The sequence below is a fragment of the Coloeus monedula genome (assembly GCF_965178545.1).
Source record: "Coloeus monedula genome assembly, chromosome: 15".
Taxonomy (NCBI): domain Eukaryota; kingdom Metazoa; phylum Chordata; class Aves; order Passeriformes; family Corvidae; genus Coloeus; species Coloeus monedula.
The window spans coordinates 3,561,857-3,582,538 of record NC_138795.1 but is presented as its reverse complement, the minus strand read 5'-3'; the positions used below and the strand labels follow the sequence as shown (position 1 = coordinate 3,582,538).

Here is a 20,682-nt window from a genome sequence, read left to right as displayed (position 1 = left end):
CTCCTGTATACACCCGTTGAGCAGAACGGGGACTGAATCTGTCAGGAAAAGGATCCAGCTGGAAGAGACTTGCTAGACAGCAAATACTTCACTCCCTTAGAGTAGTTTTCATTGTGTAATTGCTTCCTGTGAAGGTGGGTGCGGTGTGAGAGGAAGTGTGTATCTGGTGTAAGGAGGGTTTGGCAGCAAGCTGGTAATGGCACCTCCTCCCTGTCCCCACTCTGGGGGGCTGCCCATCTTGCTGCTGGACTGCTCTCAGAGGGACACCAGCATGCACAGGCACCCCTGGGCATGACAGGAGGGGACCTGGAGCCTGGCTGTGGGACCAGAGCCACCCACATGGCCGGGAGGCTGAGGATGGAGCGTGCCACTTGTACCCAGGTGTGCCCTGGTGTTGGTGTGCTGTTGGCCCAGCTCTGCTCCTCCCTGCCCTGGGCCAGGGCTCTGGCTGCCTCGCCAGGCTGAACTCCTTTGCCTTCTGGGCTGGCAGGCATGGGACAGAGCACAGAGCCACCCACCAGCCACATCCTCCACAGAAGAACCACAGTCCTCTCCCCAGGCCTCAGCCAGCTCTGTGGAGCCAGTTGCTCCTCCAGCAGCACACCTGGGGTCCCTGCCTCAGCTGGGGGGAGCGCAGCCCTGGCCACAGCCCCAACCACTGCCATCCCTGTGGCCTCGCTGGCTCCAATGAGTAAATCAGGTGCAGATGTGGAGTCAGGACCGGGTGCCTGCTTACAGTTAGGGGCTGGGAAGACTGGGGTGCCCCCGTTCCTGCCTTGCAGTTCCTTGCCATGGCTGCTGCTTTACCGGGATGAACCCCCAATGTGTTGTGCAGGGGACAAGGCTGATGAGCAAAGCTCCCGCTTGTTTGGCCTCCTGATGCCCAACTCAGCACATGGTGTGTGCCATGTCCCCACAGGGAGCAGCACATGGTCTGGTCCCATGCAACTCGTTCCCTGTACCAGCTGTAGCACTCCCCCACACAGCTGGGGCAGGAAGAGGTGGCGGGGCTGCAGCAGGGACAAGGCATGACACTGCCCACTGTCCTGCCAGATCACCCTCGACTTGTATGTTCCCCACTCAGCCTTCACTGCCCCAATCTGTGGATGCTCCTGTGCCATGCTGGGGGCTTGGTGAAGCCTGGGCTCCTGGTGTCCCTGTCCTGCAGCCCCTGCGCTGGGCCCCACATTCTTGGCTCCCCAGAGGGAGCAGCAGGTTTATGTTTGCCAAGTTCTGCCTGGTTAAACCTTAACTGAGCTGGGTTGCTCCATCAGTCCCTCCCTGCCAGAGATAAGGATGGGCAGGCAAGACCAGGGCCTGGTGGGATGTGCTGCCCCGAACCTGGCTGCTTGCCTCCAGGGCAGGACCCTAGCCCCTGCCTAGTCTGGGGCAGCTGCCTGCCCCTCCAGCTTGTCCCCTGCCTTCCTCAGTGGCTCCCTGCTGATGTGAGGGCAGCAGGTTGTGGCTGGGGCTGAAAGCTACCATGTTGAAGCCAGTGGGACTGGATGGAGCTGGAAGCCCTTGTGCTGGGGCTCAGCCCTTTGATCCAGGACTGACCCGCTCCCGCAGTGTCGGAAGGTTCACATCACCCCGGTTCATGGCATGAGCCTGCTCAGCCTCAGATCCTATGCACGTACAGGGTACAGTGAGCTGGGGCTTCTGTGCCCCGAACAAGAGCCGTTCAGGGCAGGCCAAGAGAAACTTCCAGGAGGAAAGAGCCCCCCAGGCTCCGGCCCCCACAGGAGCCACCGTGCCGCGCGGGCTCTGGCTGGCCACAGGTGCCACCGCAGCGGGAGTGGCGGCGAGTGCTGGGGCCAGGCACAAGGGGCGGCTGTGTTCCCGCAGCTCCGGCTGCCTTCCAAGAGCAATACTGCTGGCACCAGGCAGGCTCCCTGCACCGGCAGCACATACATGGGCCTTTCATGAGGGGAGTGGGGATGATTTACTGCCTGGGGGAAGGAGCAGGGGCGGGAGGATGGAGCCCCAGCATGCCGGCGCCCGGCCCCTTGTGCATGCTCGCTGCCGCAGGGCCCCGCACGTGTAAGCAAGGCCGAGAGTCTGGCCAGGGGGTCGTGTCCAAACGGGGCATGGGGCAAGGGCAGGTCCGTGTGCTCCATCTGTGGAGTTCTGGGAACGCACTTCATCTCTGGGCACCCTGATGTGTCTGAGCTAAGCAACCACGGATCGCATATGCCTTGTGGTGCCACAGTGATGGGAGCAGCCCATGAGCTGGGGGAGACAGGGGCACCAGAGGAGGGTGCTGGGGTAGGGGTGCACCCACACCGCAGAGTGCTGTGCTGGCACAATACCCCCTTGTTGAGCTGCTGGCGTGGCAGAAGCCGTTGTGGTGCTGGCCGGCAGCGGGTAGCAGGCGGTGGGGCTGGGCTGCTGTGAAGGGCTTTTTGTTTGCCGTCAGTTGCTGTTATAAATCAAGCCAGGCAGCCCAGCCCCGGCCCAGCACTGCCCGACGGCAGGGAGGTGACCAGTTCCCAGCCGCCTACAGCAGAGCCCCACCAAACCCTGGCCTGTGCCCGGCATTCCCCTGGCCAATGGGGATGTTCAGTGTGACACTGGGCGAGGTGCCTGCACTGATCTGCTTGCCCTTCTTCCACTCAGCATTGGGGAACCCTGGGATACAGGGAATCTTTCCATGTTCATCCCAGGCTGTGGCTCCCACAGGCTCCCCAGAGTCCAAGCTCTCCCTGGTGTTCCCAATACTGGGAACATCCCCTTCTCTCTGGTTTTAATTTGGTTTTGGTTCGAATTGAGCTGAACCCAACATTTTTCTGTGCTTCCGGCATGCTGTGAACTCTGCAGGGGCGGCTGCTGCTCCGTGAAATTGATGTTCTCGTCCGCTTCACGCATCAGCAGGAATGAACAGCTGTTGGGGGCTGCTGGCCCCGGGACTGCTCTGTGCACCCCTGCACCCCAAGGAGACACGAGCATGGGGAGCAGCACGGAGTGGGAGATTGTAGCACCAACCAGACTTCACAGTGAAACTGTGATGCTGCAAGTTGCTGGTTTGGCACAGTGGAGCAGCACGGACAGGGCTGTGCCCAGGACTCGTGGTGTGGCCCTACAAAATGAGGGGTGACAGTGACAGCGCATCCCACTCAACACAGCCTCAAGATCCACACCAGGTATGGGCAAGGCTGTGTGTCAGGCTCAGCACAGCCCTGGAAGGTCTTGCTGGGGCAGAAAGTGGCGAAGCAGATGGCGATAGAGCAAAGGGATAGCAGCTCTTAGGGCCAGACCCTGGCTGTGTACTGGGGACACTGGCCCCTCTTGATGGCAGCAGGATGCTCAGGGGACATTGTTCTGTGGGACTACACCAGTTCAAGAGCACCTGAGGCCAGGCTTCCCCCAATGCCCAGGGGTCCTGCGTGGGCCAACAAGCAGCAAGGGCTGGGCATGGTGGGGTCTGCCTGCCCCAACACAGGCAACAGCATAGGGAAGGTGAGGGCGAAGTGTTTATGGGTCGGATTAGGCCACTCCAACGCTGGCTCGCATCTTAGCCGCGTTTTATGGCGCTCCTAATGAGGGTCACAGCCACTTTATGGCACCGACAGCGATAACGCTACAACTAATTATGGCAACAATTAGCGTGTGGGCTGCTGGGCATCCAGCAACGCTCAGCGCCTAGCCCGGGCCACGACACCTGCTTGGGGCTGGAGTGCTCCCACTCCCAGCAACTGCGGGGAAACGGAGGTGGCCTTGCCCCCTGTCCCATCTGCTGCTCCCCACGCGTGCGGTCTGTCGAGGGGACGGCACAGGGGAGCAGCCCCGGGTGTTTTGCAGCCCCTATGTTCCCCACCCGCGAGGGGAGGCTGCACCCGCGGGGCTGAGACGGAGGGGCCCGGGGGCCGCCTCTCGCTGCTGGGAGGAGGGCCGGTGCTACCCCCCCCACTTCCCCCGCCCAGCTCGGCGGCGGGTCGGTTTGCAGAGGTGCCGGCGGAGCGGGGCCGGTCCCCGTCCCCCCCTCCCGCCTCCCAGCGCTCCGGGCGGGGCCGCTGTAACCCGAGCGCGTCGCTACAAAGTGCCCGCGCCCCCGCGGCGGCGGCAGAGCGGGGCCGGAGCCAGCCTGGAGCGAGCCCCAGCCCTGCTCGCAGCCGGAGCCGTCCCGAGCCCGGAGCCGTCCCCGGAGCCGTCCCCGGCCCTGCCGCCATGGGGCCGCGGTGTGGGGCGCGGCGGCGCTGAGCCCGCTGCCCCCGGACTTTGCCCCGGCCCGCGCAGCGCAGGCGGCTCCGCCGCGGGAGCCCGTCACCGCCGGTAACCGCGCCGACCGCGACCCTCGCCCCCGGGACTATTCGGGCCCCCCTCCCGGGACACTGTCCCCCTCCCTGGGATCTCCCGCGGTCTCCCGCCCCCGGTTGACCTCCCCCAGCGCCCTGACCAGCCTGCCGCTGGCTGGCGGCGTCGGGTTCCCGGCACCCAAACGGGGTGTTTCCCACTCTCCGTGCTCCCTCCCATTCCTGCCCGGGGACCCCCGTGCGCTGCCTCCCGTCCATGCGCACCCGCCCTCGCGGTGACCTGGGGACCTTGCACCGCTTCTCCCCGGTGCCTCGGGAGAGGAGGGGTTGCCCGCCCGGATCCGCTCACCCGACCCTGCCTGTCCCTCAGGGTGGGACCCCCCGCGCCGGGGGGGCCTGGAAGATGCGGCCCCTCTTGCAAGTCGTGGCGGGGCTGCTGCTGGCGGCGGCTGCACGGGGCAGGGCGATGGAGCCAGGTACGGCTGCGGGGGGTAAAGCGGCACCGGGGGGCGGCGGGATTGGAGTCGTGCTTTCTGAATACTTTCTCCGTCCCAGCTGGGCAGCCACCCGCGGGCTGGGATGCGGGTGCTTGCCCTGGGCATGCAGCCCAACCGCTCTGCCTGCAGGGCAGGGCTGGCGGGAGCTGGGGACACGGCACAGGGACCAGCGTTTCCATCACTGACAGGAGCAGGGTGGCTCCAGCCAGGCTGTCCCTGTGCTGCGGGTGCTCGGCTCGCTCGGTGGACACACGTGGCAGAGAGGGGTGGCGAGACCGCTGTGGGCTATGGCAGCTGCGTGTGGCTCCTGGCGAGGTGCGGGCAGTCCGTACCTCGCGGTGGTGGATGCAGGAGAAGGATGTGTCCCTGGGGACTAGAGACCAGCTACTCCACATCCCTCCTGTGCTGGCCATGCTCTGGGCTGGAGAGACACTTGTGCCCTCCAGGCTCCTGCACGTGGGCAGTCGGGCTGCGGTGGTGCTGCTCTGCTGGCGACCAGGTTGTTTCTGCCCTTCGTGTGCACACGCTGCTGCTGGCCATCGGCAAGCTGGGCTCCACTGCCAGCCCGGGCATCGCTGGGGACAGCCAGACTGTAGGGGTCCCAGCCATGCTTGGGGCATGTAGAGGAACGACAATTGGTGTCTGGGGGGGGGTTTGGTGCCCTCCTTCAGTAAGGCAGAACAGGCTGGAGCACCCTGAGCCACTGGGAGTGGTGGAAGGATGGTGGCACGTGTGGCCTTGGACAGGGACATGCCACTGGGGAAACCATGTCCCCGTGCTGCAGGGCAGAGTCCAGCCCTTACCGCTTCTGGGATGGCAGAGCCAGGCACTGGGCTGTGTCGCACCACATGCTCTCCACACTAGGATGGGCATATGGTGGGGTCCTGCTGGCAGGGAGGGGTGAGCACTGGGGTGGGCACTCACCACATCTCTCCAGAGCTATTTGAGAGCCCGTTGCTGGAGTCAGAAGAAGAACATCTCCTGCTGGACCCAGGCAACACATTGAAGCTGTACTGTGATGCCGACCGGAGTGGTGCCAGTGTGGTCTGGTACAAGGACTCCCGGCCACTCGTCTCGGGGGGTCGCATCCGTCTCTGGCAGAGCCTGCTGGAGATCTCAGAGGTTGCCTATGAGGACTCAGGGCTCTACGTGTGCCGGGCACGGGGGACTGGGAAGGTTCTGCGCAACTTCACCATCTCTGTCTTGGGTAGGAGCCCCAGCAGCACCACGCAGCTGCCTCCAGGGCAGCAAGGCAGCCACTGCCCGCCCAGCCCTGCAGGCAGGGCTGTCCGTCTCAACCCATTTCCCTTTGCAGACTCCCTGGCATCAGGTGATGATGATGAAGATAGTGATGGGGACAGTCCCCACGGAGAGCAAAATGAAGAATCAGTCTATGTGCACAGAGGTCAGTGCCACCCCGGGGCACTGCAGGAGAGGGCAGCTGGGGCAGAACCAGGGGCATGGGGCACTGCTGCTTCCTGCTCCCAGCACAGGCCCCCTCCCACTGTACATCCTGCATGTCCCCAGCTCCTTACTGGACTCACCCACACCGGATGGACAAGAAGCTGTATGCAGTCCCTGCGGGGAACACGGTGAAGTTCCGCTGCCCGGCCTCAGGCAGCCCCAGCCCCAGCATCCGCTGGTTCAAGAATGGGCGCGAGTTCCGAGGGGAGCACCGCATTGGGGGCATCCGGGTACGGGCCAGCTCCTCCCACTGCAGCTTCCCTCCCAGGATCCATCTCCCCCATCTCACCTCGCTGCCTTACCTCCCCCTCTGCAGCTCCGGCACCAGCACTGGAGCCTGGTGATGGAGAGCGTGGTGCCCTCTGACCGCGGCAACTACACTTGCCTGGTGGAAAACAGGTTTGGCAGCATCCGCTACAGCTACCTCCTGGATGTGCTGGGTGAGGGTTCCTCAGCATGGTGCTGATCTGGGCTTCCCCATGCCTGGCAGGGTCAGGGAAAGGGGTGGAGGAGCCTCTGTTCGTGGCCCATCCACTGATGCAGCCCACACATCCCTCGCAGCCCTGGGACATGGGATGGAGCCCAGGCTCGGGTTGCAGTGGTCTGTTGTAGGGCTGGGGAAGGACTCTTTGTGGCTCCATGGTGGGCGGAGAAGGAGGGAGAAAGGAGCCCATGCTCTTAGCCACCATGTCAGTGACACTGCTCTGCTCCCTGTGCACAGAGAGGTCCCCACACAGGCCCATCTTGCAGGCTGGGCTGCCCGCCAACACCACAGCCCTGGTGGGCAGCGACGTGGAGTTCTTCTGCAAGGTCTACAGTGATGCCCAGCCCCACATCCAGTGGCTGAAGCACATTGAAGTGAATGGCAGCAACTATGGTCCCGATGGGGTCCCCTATGTGCAAGTGCTCAAGGTAACAAGGGCTGGAAGCGCCCAGGTCCCAGACACCCACCCTAAAGTGGTGACGGGTGCACAGAGCCCCCCAAGGAAGAGGGATACTGACCATCCATCCCTCTCTGTGACAGACTGCAGATATCAACAGCTCCGAGGTGGAGGTGCTGTACCTGCGCAATGTGTCCGTGGAGGATGCTGGCGAGTACACCTGCCTGGCAGGGAACTCTATCGGCCTCTCCTACCAGTCTGCCTGGCTCACCGTCCTGCCAGGTAGGGGTGGGGTCCCAGTGTGGGGTCTGGGATCCCCAGTATGCAGTTGGCCATGCCTCAGGCCAAATAACTGACTCCCTGCAGAAGAGGAGCTGGTGCGGGAAGCTGAGGCCCCTGAGACCAAGTACACAGACATCATCATCTACACCTCGGGCTCACTGGCTGTGGCCATGGCCATTATCGTTGTGGTGCTGTGCCGGATGCAGACTCAGTCAAGCAAGCAGCACCTGGAGCCTATGGCAGTCCACAAACTCTCCAAATTCCCACTCATCCGACAGGTGGGTGCTGAACTGGAGCCCTGGTAATGCGGGGGGATCTTGGTGACCAACGAGCTCCATGAGTGCCACTTGGGCCCATCACACCTTACCCTGCTGCCAGCCCTGGGGCTGCCCTTCCCTCCTGTGGCTCCCTCACCCCATTGCTCCAAGTGAGGGTCTCTTTGCTTTACTGTTGGGTCTTTTTTTGGCCCTGGAGCGTGGGATGGGATGGCTGAGGACCTGTGTCTCTCCACAGTTCTCCCTGGATTCCAGCTCCTCTGGGAAGTCCAGCACATCCCTGATGCGTGTCACCCGTCTCTCCTCCAGCTGTGCCCCGATGCTGGCTGGTGTCATGGAGCTGGACCTGCCCCTTGACGCCAAGTGGGAGTTCCCCCGAGACAAGTACGGTGCCACCTCGGGCAGGGACAAGGACTGCTCTCCCCGGCTGCCCCAGGGACAGGAGAATGCGGGTGATGGATGGGAAGGCCTCTGGCCACCATAAGGCCATCCCTGTGGTCTCTCATGGTTCTGCTTCTCCCTGCCAGGCTGGTGCTGGGGAAGCCCCTGGGGGAAGGCTGCTTTGGCCAGGTGGTGCGGGCAGAGGCTTACGGCATCGACAGAGACCGGCCAGACAGAGCTGTCACTGTGGCTGTCAAAATGCTGAAAGGTAATGGCTCCTGTGCCAGTGTCCTGGGAACAGGTGGCATCAGCACCAGGCAGGAGTGCCACCCAGCTGGCACCATGACACAGCCCTCTTTCCCCAGACAACGCCACCGACAAGGACCTGGCTGACCTCATATCTGAGATGGAGATGATGAAGCTCATGGACAAACACAAGAATATCATCAACCTTCTGGGAGTCTGCACACAGGATGGTGAGGGGGCTGTGCAGGCAGGATTCGGGCAGGGCCAGGGGCATGGAGCAGGACCGGGGATGGGGACTGCTGGGGTCAGTGGCTAACTGGGAAGGGACAAGGCAGGGCAGGGGCTGAGCAAGTGGCCATCCTTCCCAGGGCCGCTGTATGTGATTGTGGAGTTTGCTGCAAAGGGCAACCTGCGCGAGTACCTCCGTGCCCGCCGCCCCCCGACACCTGACTACGCTTTTGATGTCATGGCAATGCCTGAGGAGCAGCTCTCTTTCAAGGATCTGGTCTCCTGTGTCTACCAGGTGGCCCGTGGCATGGAGTACCTGGAGTCCAAACGGGTAGGGCTGGCATGGCCTGCATGGGCTACCTGTGTTGGGCACGGCTTGGGAGGGTATGGTGGTGACAGAGGAGCTGTGTGTCCCTGGTGAGCTCACTGTCCCTGTGGAAAGGGAGCCCAGCCATTCCCAAAGGCTGTCCAGAACCTCCCAGCCCCATCCAGCAAAGCTCGAGGCAGTACCTCCCCAAAAACGTGGGACTCAAAGACTGACCAGCCTCCTGGGGAAGTGCTTATGGCCACCACTGTGCCCGTCACTGCATCCAGCCCGATGAAGGGATGGCCCCACCACCGCAGAGGTGCTGGGGGATGTGTGGGAGGGAAACAGTGATTTCTGTGTTTGAATAAGGGGACATGTGGAGCTGGAGTCACTGTCTCACACCCCTGTGGGTGATGCTTCCCCGTGGCAGTGCATCCACCGTGACCTGGCTGCCCGCAACGTGCTGGTGACAGCAGAGAGCGTGATGAAGATCGCTGACTTCGGCTTGGCCAGGGACGTTCATGACATCGACTACTACAAGAAAACCAGCAACGTGAGTGGGGCTCCTGGGAGAGGGGCACAGGGACCCCCCCACCAGGGCTGAGCTGATCAGGGGGTTGCTCTCATAGGGTCGCCTGCCAGTGAAGTGGATGGCACCCGAGGCCCTGTTTGACCGTGTCTACACCCACCAGAGCGATGTGTGAGTCCTGAGGGGAATGAGGGTCTGTTGGATGTGGGATGAGGATGCTGTTGGTGTGGGACAAGGCAGCACTGTGGGGTTATGCATGTACTGGAGGGTCCCCATGAGTAGGATGGGGGTACTCTGTGGGGACAGCAGAGAACATATTCCCCAGGGGTGTTCCACCCTCCCCCATCCCTGCTCCCACAGCACTGCAGGGTGTAGTGGGCCAAGCTGGGGGAGAGCCCTAGGATGTGTTTGACGCCCACTTTGCCATGTGTGATCCTAGGTGGTCCTTTGGGATCCTGATGTGGGAGATCTTCACACTGGGGGGCTCCCCATACCCTGGCATCCCTGTGGAGGAGCTGTTCAAGCTGCTGAAGGAGGGGCACCGCATGGACCGGCCATCCAACTGCACCCACGAGCTGTGAGTACCGGCCAGGTGGGTGGGCAGGGGGCACGGTGAGACCCCGCTAACACCCCCTCGTCCCCAGGTACATGCTGATGCGGGAGTGCTGGCACGCCGTGCCCTCACAGCGCCCCACCTTCAAGCAGCTCGTGGAGGGGCTGGACAAGATCCTGGCGGCCGTTTCAGAGGAGGTGAGAGGTGGGGAGTCTGGTGGGCGAAGGGATGGGCAGTGTCGGCACTGACAGCACTGGTGGTCATGGCACCATCCCCCCTTGCAGTACCTGGACCTCTCCATGCCCTTCGAGCAGTACTCGCCCTCCTGCGAGGACACCGCCAGCTCCTGCTCCTCTGACGACTCCGTCTTCACCCATGACCCGCTGCCACTGGCTCCCCACCTCTTCTCCTATCCCAGCGTGAGGACTTAAGGGAGGGCAGGGAAGGGTGATGCCAAGGCCACCTCTGCCCTTGTGGGGAGGGGGTCCAGGTTCCTGCAAGGTCCCTGCTTTGTCCGGGCTGAGCAGTGGGTGGGCAGGGCCCTGAGCCACAGCACCGGGGCAGGGTGTCCCTCTCTCCAGGCTCCTTCTGGGCACTGAGCCATCAGCCCTGGCTGCAATCTGCCTGGTATTGTGGGGCAGCAGGAGCTAGAGCCTCTCCAGGCAGGCACTGCCTGGCATGCCCATGGCATTGCCCAGGGAGATGGGCTTTGGCCAGTGCTTCAGTGGAAGTGTCTCTGGGCAGGAGCCCCGCTGCTGCCAGGCTCCTGCTGCATCTGTACATAGCCACAGAGATGAATATTTATGTACGTGAAATATCAACCTGATAAATTATTTTTTTGGAATACACCCCGGTGCAGTTTCTGGGCTGCTCCTGGGGTGCAAAGGGCTCACCTAAGCTTGGAAGGCAGGTCAGGGGTTGCCACCTCGCTGCCTCCTTGCCCCAGCCAGCACAGGGGCCTGCGATCACTCCTGTGGGACACGGAGGCAGTGCCACAGGTGCAGGAAGCAATGTCCCCACTCCTGTGCCTCCAGGCCCGCTCCAGCACAAAGCACCCTCGCATCTGTTCCCCATTAGCCTCTGCTGCACTAAGCCACCGTGAACTCCGCTACCAGCATCGCCCTGAAACCGATCCCCCAACTGCCATGGGCTCCCGGGCTGGGAAAGTGCTCTGGGGCCCAGCCCCACGCACTGGGGACACCCCGCACCCTCCTGCCCAGCCCAGCCCAGCCCAGCACTCCAGATAAAAGTGAGTTACGGGCTCTGCTCTGTCTTCCCAAAGCCCCTGGGAGCACAAGTTGGGGGTCTCCAACCCTTGTCCCTGCTCTCTGGTGCCTGTTTTGTCCCCCCTTGCCCTGTGGTGCCCAGCAATGACGGCAGTGTGGGCAGAGAGGGCTGCAGCTGTCTCACCCCCTCCTGCCAGCCCACTCCCTTGGTCTAGGATTTCATCTAGGGCCAGGCTTTGCCCGCCGTTAGCCCCAGGATCTGGTTTCCTCCTTCAGCTCCCAGCTGCACTCGCAGCCCCCCGCCTGGAACCTGCCTCTTCCAGCATGGAAGCTGGCTCTCTGGCACAGCCTGCCCCAAAACAGCCCAAGGGAATGGGGGCTGGCAGGTGCTCTGGGGCAGGACCTGGGCCCAGGGCAGCTGGAAAGGGAGTTCCCTCGATCCTGGCTGCTGCTGTGACGGTGCCGGGATCTGGGATCTCAAGACACACAGATCTTGGGACTTGACTCAGCCGTGGATGCTGTGCCTGTTGTGAATCGCGTGTGCCAAGGAGCCCAACAGCTTTCAGAGCCCTGCTAGCGTCCCCTCCTTGTCACAGCCCCTTGTAGGGCTGCTGGGGGGATCCCACTCCACTGGCATGCTTGCAGCCTCCATCCCTGGCCCAGCTCCCCTCTCTGTTGAGACGAGCCCCCCATTCCAGCACGGCAGGCAGAGGCAGACAGCCCACTGGCAGGTGTGAAACCTGCCTGTCCCGGCAGCCTGCCTGCCTGGGAAGGATCCCAGCTGTCCACTAATGTGCCAGAACCAATGCATTTTGCACAGCCCTGAATGGGGCATTCACATGCTGAAGGGCAAATTGCCCAAGCTGCCCACAGGGGCTGCCCAGATCCCGGCCAGGACGGGGACTGAACACAGAGAGGGGCTGTGCCCAGCTTGCCCCGACCTCACTTCAGACTCCATGCCTGGGGTCAGCACAGAGGGCAGGCAGTTCTTGCTCCCCCTGCACTGCCCTATCCCTGGAAAAGGAGGCCACAGCCAATTTCACAGGGTGAGGCATAGGTGGGTTTGCTAATCCTTAATACCAAGGGGTTGGGGGGGAGGCACAAGGGGACATTGTGATCAGGGACCTGCTACAGCCTGACTCTATCCTCGCACACCTAAAAGCCTTGCCACAGGTGCAGGCAGTGCCTGTTACCTACAGCCCAACAACCCACATCAGTGCAGCCCAGGGATGCTTTCAGGGTTCTGGCAGTGCCCAGTACTGTCCCCGCCTGCCTGCTCCAGCTTGGGGAGATGGCCCTCAATCCCTCCCCGGGCACCACTGCATCCCTCAGTGAACCCCCCAAAGCTACAGTGGCGGGTGGGTACATGGGCTGTGTCCGAGCCAGCTCTGCCAGGCACAGGGCAGCCGGGGCCGTGGCTGGGCAGGGAAGCAGCCCGGGGCGTCCCGCAGCCCCAGGACAACTGGAGGCAGTTTTTATTGTTTAACATTCCTGGTATTTTCTGTCAGGGCTGAACCAATTGTCCTTAATCCACCAGGCTCTGCTGGCCAAACAAGTGTGGCTGAGCCACCAGCATCCTGTCCGCACGAACAGGCCTCTTTTGTGAGGGGGATTTAGCGTGTAGCCCAGTAAATCCTGCTGGTTTCCTGAGGCAGCGTTCCCACACACCCCCCCCCACCACAACCCCCCCTTGCTGCCTGCTCCCAGTCCTGGGTCCTGGCACCACTCCCTGCCCAGCCATGCCCGCGGGCATCCTGCCTGCCCAATTTGTGGGGCCTCGTACCTGCTGCTCCACCAGAATATGCCTACTCCAGGGCTGCAGATTCCCCCTGCATGTTTCTGGGATATGTCTGTGAGTCCCTATGGGATGTGGGGTGTTGGTGGGGCTGAGAAGCTTCACAGCCACCCCACTGCGCTGCTGGTCCCTCATGGGATGCTGTGTTCCGTGGTGGGGAGTACTGTGGTTCTGGAGGGATGCTGGAGTTCTGGAGGAGATGCTGTGGTCCCTGGGGAATGCTGAGCCCTAGGGAAAGTGGCTCTGGTCTGGGGTGGGGGAGGGGTTGTGTGGGGAAGATGCTGAGTCTTGGGGGAGCTACAATAGTCCTTGGGGGAATGCTGAATCCTGATGGATATGGTTCTGGTCCTGGGAGGAATGCTGAGCCCTGGGAGAGACAGCACCCCAGGGGCCAGGACACCAGCTGGTTTCTCATTCCAGCTCCGGGATGTGGCTCAGAGCCCCTGCCCGGAGATGCCTTTGCTTAACGACTTTGTTGTTTGGCCGGGAGCTGATGTTGTCTTTTCTCCACAAAACAAAGGCGACAGGATTTTATCTAGGGGGAGAATCTGGTTTCTGTGAGATGCAGAAAGCCTCTGCCCCCGGGCAGGAGAGGATAAGGCTGGCGGGGCGGAAAGGCACCAGCCTGCTGTCTGCCCCACTGGTAGGAGGAGCTGGCACTGCCCCTTTGGCTGCTCCTGCCTGCCATAGCCCCGGCTCCACGACCTGCCCGTCATTGTCCCATGCTTGGGCCACATGTGCCCAGGCAGCGAAGGGAGGGAAGAACCCCCATGGGCAAGCGGGCAGAGAAAAGCGGCCCGTGAGCACCCACACATCGGAGTAGAGGCTGAGGCAGGGGCCCGTCTCTCCTGTGGAGGAATCCAAACATTGGATCCCGCCACACTTCCTGCGTCCAGGGACACCTCACACGTTGATGTAGCACACAGAGAGATGTAGGCATGCACCCAAGCCCCCACACCCCCACGTCTGCAGCTCCTATCCAGGTACAAGCACCTGCACACACACGTGTCCACCCTGCACATACACCCCAGGCACACCCTCCAGGAACATCCACCCCCTGCATGCATCCAGCTCCAGCAAAGCACACGCACTACACCCCTCACGGAACCCCCATGCGCCCTCATACACTCCCACGTTCCCCCTTCACGCACACACATGTACTCCACCATCCCTCTTCACACACGCACACCCATGCACACACACACACACACACACGCACCTCTGCACCTCCCTTCACGCACCCCCCTCTCCCCCCAGCGGCAGAGCCGAGGCTCCAGCCCCAGCGCTACTGCGGACCCCCAGCCCCAGCCGGACTGGCCGAGCTGGGAGTGCCAGCGAGGGCGGTGGTCCCGTGCTGCGGACCCCCCGCTCGTAGCCCCCCGCCCGCCCGGCAGACCCGGCGGTGCTGCGGGAAGCCGCGGACTCTCAGCCCCATCTCCCGGCCGGCGGGAGCAGCTGCGCGGGGCGGGCAGAACGGAGCGGGCGGGCAGCTCCCCGCCGCACACCCTCCGCCTTTAGGCTGGTGACAGTGGCCTTCGCGGCAGGACAGCCACGGGACTGTGTTGGAAGGATGACAAACGCGGCTGGGAGAAACGGTCTGCGGCATGGGGATGTATCCTGGCTCTGCTCTCCATCACCCGCACAGATGGATGGGGCTGGGAGTGGGCAGGGCAGGGAATTGGGCTGCAGAGCTGCACTGTATCCCATGCGTATCCCGTTTGTATCCCTCCGGGTGACAGGACCAGTGTGGGAAGGACACCCCATGGGCATTGGAGTCTGGTGAACCGGGCTCTACCTTAGGTGGATGGATCAAAGCCCAGCGCTGTGCTCAGCCTCTTTGCCCAGGGCTGGGAGCCCTGAGCTGGGGACGGGGGGCAACCTGAGGGCTGGGGAGGCAGAGCGGTCCCCGAGAGCAGCTGCAGCAGCCAGACGAGCACTCTGGACCTCGGTCCCTCGGGATTATCCCCATGCTGCATATGGCTGCTGCAGAGACCGGCCTCCAGGTGACAGTGCAGTGATAGCTCTTCCGCGCCGGGCAGATTTGCTCAGCAGTGATGGCTCCTGTCCCCTGCAGCTCGTGGCAGGGGTCCCGCCCGCACCCACCGCCCTTGTGTGTCCCTGGGCTGCCCCCCGCAAGGTTTTGGGGGACCATGGGAGCACCAGGGCAGGGGGACTGCGAGGTGAGGGACCTGGGAAGCCGAGGTCACCGCGGCAGGAGGAGCAGCCCCGGCGCCAGGCACAACGGCCCGATACAGTCGCGCCTGCGGGCACGAAGCCGGGCTGAGCCCCACCCGCCGCCCCGGCTCCCGCCGTTCCATCCCTGCGGTTTCAAGCCCCGCAAGCTGCTTCCTGGGGGAAAGGGGGCCCCCGGCAAACCCTCCGGGCAGGATGCTCTCCGCTCCTCTCCTCTCCTCCTCTGCTTCCTTCCTCTCCCCCGGCCGGGCCAGCCCTCCCCCTGCCCGCCGCGACTCCTTAACCCTTTCGCCCATGCTCTCGACCGTGATCCAGCCCCACGGCCACGGCTTCCAGCCGCCGCCCCCGGCCCTTTGTGCAAGATCCCGGTGCTGCCCCCGGGGTCCGCGCTCCCCCCGGGCCTCGCCCCGGTGAACATCCGCGGCCGGAGGCGACTCGCAGCCAGCCCATCCTGCCCACGACTCCCGCGGGACCCGCGTGGGCCACAGCTCCCTCCGCGCTGGGGTCTGGGGCTCCCCGCCGGCCGGCCGTGACGCCCTCATCCCCCTCGGGAGGAGCGGGCGGGAGCCCCCGGTGCGGGGCCGGGGTCCCTTCGGCATCATAGCGGCGGCGGCGGGGAGCGGCCATGGCGGGAGCCGGGGATGCGCATTCCCGCCGGGAGCGGGGGCACTGGGCCGTTCCCGTGGGAGCACCGTGCGGGCTGTGCGCGGGCACCGGGGCCTGCAGAGGGAGCCCGCAGTGCCGGGCGGCTCCGTGGCCACCGGCCGCAGAGCTTCTGCGTATACTGGGAGCCGGGCTGGGCTAGGGGTGAGCACGATCGCGGGGTGGGGGGCTCAGGGCGAACCCCGCAGCGGGGAGGCCGCAGCCGCCCGCGCTCCCCGCTGCAGCCCGCAGACAAAGCCCTGCGGCGGCAGAGCCGGCCACGCTGCCCGCTGTGCCGCACATCCGGGCGGGAGCGGGAGGCAGCGGCCGCGGTGCCATTTCCCTGTTCCTCTGCCGGAAGAGACGGGCCGGAGCAGGGCCCTTCCTGCGGGCGCTGGCCGTGGCACGGGCAGAGGTGACACAGCAGATGGGAAGTGCGTCTGAGGGCATCCCGCCGCCACTGCCCTGCTCCTCCCTGCGCCGGTACCCACACAGCTGCAGGTGGATCGCTGCGGGGCCCCACTGGGACAGCGCAATGTGCACATAAGTTGAGGTGCCCAGAGCTGTCTGGACATTGCTGCCCAAGCGGTACAGCCCCTGCACACCAGTGTCCCGTTGGGATGTGCTGTGCCATGTGCCCACGGACCAAGGGCACACAGGGGGAAACCAGGCTGGGACATGTCCTGATGGTGGCCCCGGCTCTCCCCGCTCAGCCTAAGAGGGGGCACATTAGCAGAAGGAGGGCAGCTGGTGACAGTCAGGGCCCAGGATACAGTTCCCCTGCTTGAAAACAGCTCTAAACATCTCCCCAGTCACTCACTGGGCCTCAGACTCCAGGCTCTGTGAAGACACCAGGCGTTCCCGCCCTGCGCAGGGACCTGCCTGCCCCTGGGGGGTATAAATAAACCATTTGCTTTATTCTGGGAACGTGGCAGAAACGTGTGTGGCAGGTTGCTCCAATGAGAAAGGAGGAAAAGTGGCTGCTGGGCCCTCTCCCAGGTGTGCCAAGCTGCGGCTACCAGAGCTGGAGTCGATCCTGGAGAGATGGACAATGTATTTCCCCCACTCAAGTGTAAACCAAGGGACCTGGGCATGCCAGGTGATGCCCTAGCTCTGAGTAGGTGGGGAGAATTGTGTGGATACTGCAGCTAGGTGCCAAGTTCATTCAGCACTGGGTACAGCATGGCCCCAGCTCCCACATGTCCCCATGGCACGTGAGCATGGGGAGAAAGGGCCTAAAATAGGTCAGGTGCCACCAGTTGAGCCCTGGGCTGGGACCTCGGAGGTACAAACATGTCACGAACAAAACTTCCTGCCGAGTCACCCCACCCTCCGTGGGTGTGCTGGAGTGGCATGAGCCGAACATGGCAGTCTCTCTGTGGTGGCAGCACACACCAGTGGGGTGACAATGGGTTGGGGACCTTGGTGTGGCTCGTCAGGAGCAGATGCTGAGAGAAATGGTTGCTCCACCGCCAGCTGCAGACAGGGCAGAGGGAGCGCTTGGGCAAGACCATAGGGGCACCAGGGAGCCAGGTGCCCTCAAGTGGGGCTGCCAAGGTGCGCAGGCAGGACGGAGGCGAGTCCTCAGTGCCCCGCTGGGGTGCCAGCCCGCAGCCGCTCTAGGACACCGTTTCAGTGGGGAAAAACTGCGCCTGCGGGGCAGCGAGGCCCGGGCAGCGGGCGCTCCCTGTCTGGGTGTGCAGAGCGGCTGCTCCGGGGCCCAGCCCGGCGGGGGGAGCGCGGCGCCAGCAGGGCCGGGGGCTCCCGCACGGCCGGGCCGGGGACGGGCGGGGGGGGGGGAAACAAAGGGCAGCGGCGGGCGGGGGGAGCGGGTCCGCCCGGGCAGCGCCGCGTCGAGCCCCGCGGCGGCACCCCGGGGGGCGGCAGCCCGGCCCTGCCCCCCGCGCGGCCCGGGCAGCACCGCCCCGGTGCCACATCCCCGCGCTGCCCCGGCTGCCCCCCGCCCCGTGTCTGCCCAGCCGTGCCGGTGCGGCGGCGGCGCGGCGCGGCGCCCGGACCCGCGCGGCTGGCGGCGGAGACCCCGGCCCGCATCGGAGGTAGCGACGGAGCCGCCGCCCGCCGCGGGCCGGTTGGGGGGGCGGCGGTGGCGGCCCGTCCCGGCGGAACGGGCGGGCGCGGGGCCGGTGCGCGCCGCTCGGCGGCGGGAGGGCGGGCGGGAGCGCGGCTGTCCGGGAGCGGCGGAGCCCGGCGAGGACAGCCAGGCCGCGGGCACCCGGCGCCGCTCCCCGGCGGGCGAGGCTCGGCAAGGCTCGCACGGCTCTGCACGGCAGCCCCGCGGAGGGCGACGGCCCGGCCCGCCGGTGCGCGGGAGGGCGGCGGGGGAGCGCGGCGGGGGCGCCGGGCCGGCCCGCGGGGCGCGGCGGACAATGGCAGGGGGTAACCCGAGCCCGGCGGGGGCGGGCGGCGACCCGCGCCTCCCGCCCCGCTGACCGCCCGCGGGCACCGGGGCCGGGAGCGGTGCCGAGCGGTGCACGGGGGCCGCCGCCGCCCGGGTGCACCGCCGGGGCGCAGGGCCTGGCCGACTCCATTTTGTTGGCGCCCGCTCCGCCGCCGCTCGCAGGCCCGCGGCCTGCCCGGCGTGGGGGGGGGCGGGGGGGGAGAGCGGCGGGCGAGACACTGCGGGGTCGCCCCGTCCCATCCCGTTCGGTGCCCCCGCCGCCGCCGCCTACGATGGAGGTGCGGGCGGCGGCCCCGAGGCCGCGGTGCCGGGTGGGGGGGGATGCGAGCAGCGGGGCAGGCCGGGCCGGGCCGGGCCGTGCCGGGGGGGGGCAGCACTGAGCGCCCCCTCCCCACCTCCCCCTCCCGAGATGGGGGGGGGGCCGTCGAGGGGGGGGTGCTCGTGCGGGGCGGGGGGGCAGGAGGGGGGGCCAGGCCCGCGCGGGCGCGCGCGCGCTGATTGGCCGCGGCCGCCGAACCCCAAGAGCGGGGGCGCGCGGGGTGGGGGCGCGCGCGCGCGCGCCCTCGCGGGATGGCGGCGGCGTCGGGCGCGCGCATGCGGGGGAGGGAGGAGGAGGGAGGCGGCGGAGCGGCGGCGGCGGCGGGGCCTGGCCGGGCCGGGTCGGCGCGTCTCCCCATCCGCCCGCTCCGGGGGCAGGCGCCGAGCCGCCCGCGGCACCCGCAGGTGAGCGGTGGCCCTGCGGCAGCGCCCAGCAGGGCGAGCGACCCCGGCGCCGGCCGTGCCGAGCTGAGCCGGGGTGGCCGGGCCGCGGCCTGGGGCCTGTAGTGCGGCGGTGGCGGAGCGGGGCCGGCGGAGCCCAACGCGGCCCCCGGGTGCGGCTGCCATTTTGCGGTGCGGGCCGGGCTGACCCCATTGTGCTGTGCCTGCAGGTGGATGCCCGCCGCCCGGCATGGAGCAGGCCTGCGAAGTGAGCCGCCGCAGCTGCCTCGTCCCCTTCGGCACCTCGCTGTCGGCCACCGAGGCCAAGGGCGGCCCCTTCGGCGAGGCCCGCGGCCCCGAGCCGCCCGCCATGCAGCTGGCGGCCGCCAAGCCCGGCTATGGCCAGGACCCGTCGTCCTGCTACATCCCGCTGCGCCGGCTGCAGGACTTGGCTTCCATGATCAACGCCGAGTACCTCGGCGGTGCCGCCGACGGCGCTGAGGCCCTCCCCGACCCTGGCTCGCCGGCCCCCCGCCTGCCCGCGGCGCAGGACCCTGCGGCCGAGGTGCCCCGCGGGGCCCGGGCCTTCCCCCTGCTCCTGCGGGACGGCGGAGAGGAGGCGCCGGAGGAGGAGGAGGAGGAGGAGGAGGGCGCCGAGACTCCGGAGGAGGAGGAGGAGGACGACGACGACTACGACGACGACGACTACGAGGAAGAGGAGGAGGACGACGACGACGACGAGGAGGAGGTGACAGAGCCCGGCCCGCGGAGCCGCAGCCGCTCCGCACCGCAGCGGGGCCCCGACAGCCGCCTGCAGCCGGCCGAATCCGTGCCGGACGGCGGCTGCGGGGAGAAGCCTGAGTCCTCGGCGGCCCTGCAACTCGTAAGCACCGTCGGGGCGCGGGCGGGGGGGCCGTGGCCGCTGCCATTTTGCGGTGCGGCAAGGCCGGGCCGGGCCGGCCGCGCTGCCTCCCTCGCCCCGGCACCCCGGAGGATGGGAGCCATCTTACCGAGCGAGGGGACCCTGCCGGGGCCAGCGCGGGCTGTCACCGCGCTCCCCGCGCACCTGTGTCCCGGCGCGGCCACCCGCGCTCCCCCCGCCGCTTTTTCTCCCGTCAGGAATAAGAGGAACCATCCCTCTGCCCAGCAACTGGCTGCGGAGTTCGGTGGAGTTTTTTCCCCGTTGGAAGGGGGTTTTTTTGAGCGCAGTGCAGATGAGGAGGGCAGGAGGGAGCGTTCCCATCTCCTGCCGCTCCGGCTGAACGCTGTCAGAGGCTCTTTGTCTGGCCAGGCCTGAGGTTCCCGAGCTGTGAGACCTTGGCGGTGGCCGGGGAGAGGCCGTGTCATGGCCTGACAGACCTCACGGGCAGCAAACATTGCCTCTTATTCAGGCTGACTTTTTTTTTTTTTTTTGGTAAATTTCTCTCTATACTCACAAATTCCTTTAATTATAATATAATTAGTAAGAAGCAAAACTGATGGAACTTTGGGAGTTCCGAAAGGAAATAGATGCATTTAATAATTTTTTGCTGCAATTTGCTTTTGAATCCAAGTATAAGAGATGTTTCTCAGTGTGACCTTTTATTTGCAGCCATATATGTGTATTTCCTGCAGTTTTTCGGTATTTTTTGTGTATTTCTTCAATATGTTTTTGCAGCCTCAAGGTTCCTTGCTGGAGGATACTCTGGGCTTTAAGTACTGATGCAGGGTTTGAAGATTAGCTCATTTGACAGGATTAATACCGAAACCATCTTCCTGTCTTTAGTTTCAGTAGAGCCACTGATAACGGATAGATCGTGCTGGTGCGTGCAGTGC

General features: G+C 65.2%; 2 protein-coding genes across 3 annotated transcripts in view; both read left to right on the top strand.

Moving 5' to 3' along the window:
* Positions 1–4,506: 4,506 nt before the first annotated feature.
* FGFR4 (fibroblast growth factor receptor 4) lies at positions 4,507–10,324 on the top strand (the record flags this gene model as incomplete). Its single annotated transcript, XM_082291648.1, is given in 19 exon segments — positions 4,507–4,576; positions 4,579–4,628; positions 4,630–4,726; positions 5,685–5,954; positions 6,063–6,152; positions 6,275–6,441; positions 6,528–6,651; positions 6,933–7,123; positions 7,236–7,374; positions 7,459–7,652; positions 7,888–8,033; positions 8,177–8,298; positions 8,396–8,506; positions 8,645–8,835; positions 9,242–9,364; positions 9,441–9,511; positions 9,780–9,917; positions 9,985–10,090; positions 10,178–10,324. Coding segments are annotated over 19 exon segments (2,547 nt in total).
* An 8,454-nt stretch (positions 10,325–18,778) lies between these two features.
* Positions 18,779–20,682, top strand: part of NSD1 (nuclear receptor binding SET domain protein 1) — a 54,175-nt gene continuing 52,271 nt past the window's right edge. For both annotated transcript variants that reach the window (XM_082291564.1, XM_082291563.1), the window contains exons 1-2: positions 18,779–18,891; positions 19,098–19,750. In XM_082291564.1, coding sequence (XP_082147690.1) covers positions 19,118–19,750 — 633 coding nt within the window. In that variant the 5' untranslated portion in view covers positions 18,779–18,891; positions 19,098–19,117. The remainder of the gene's footprint in view (positions 18,892–19,097; positions 19,751–20,682) is intronic.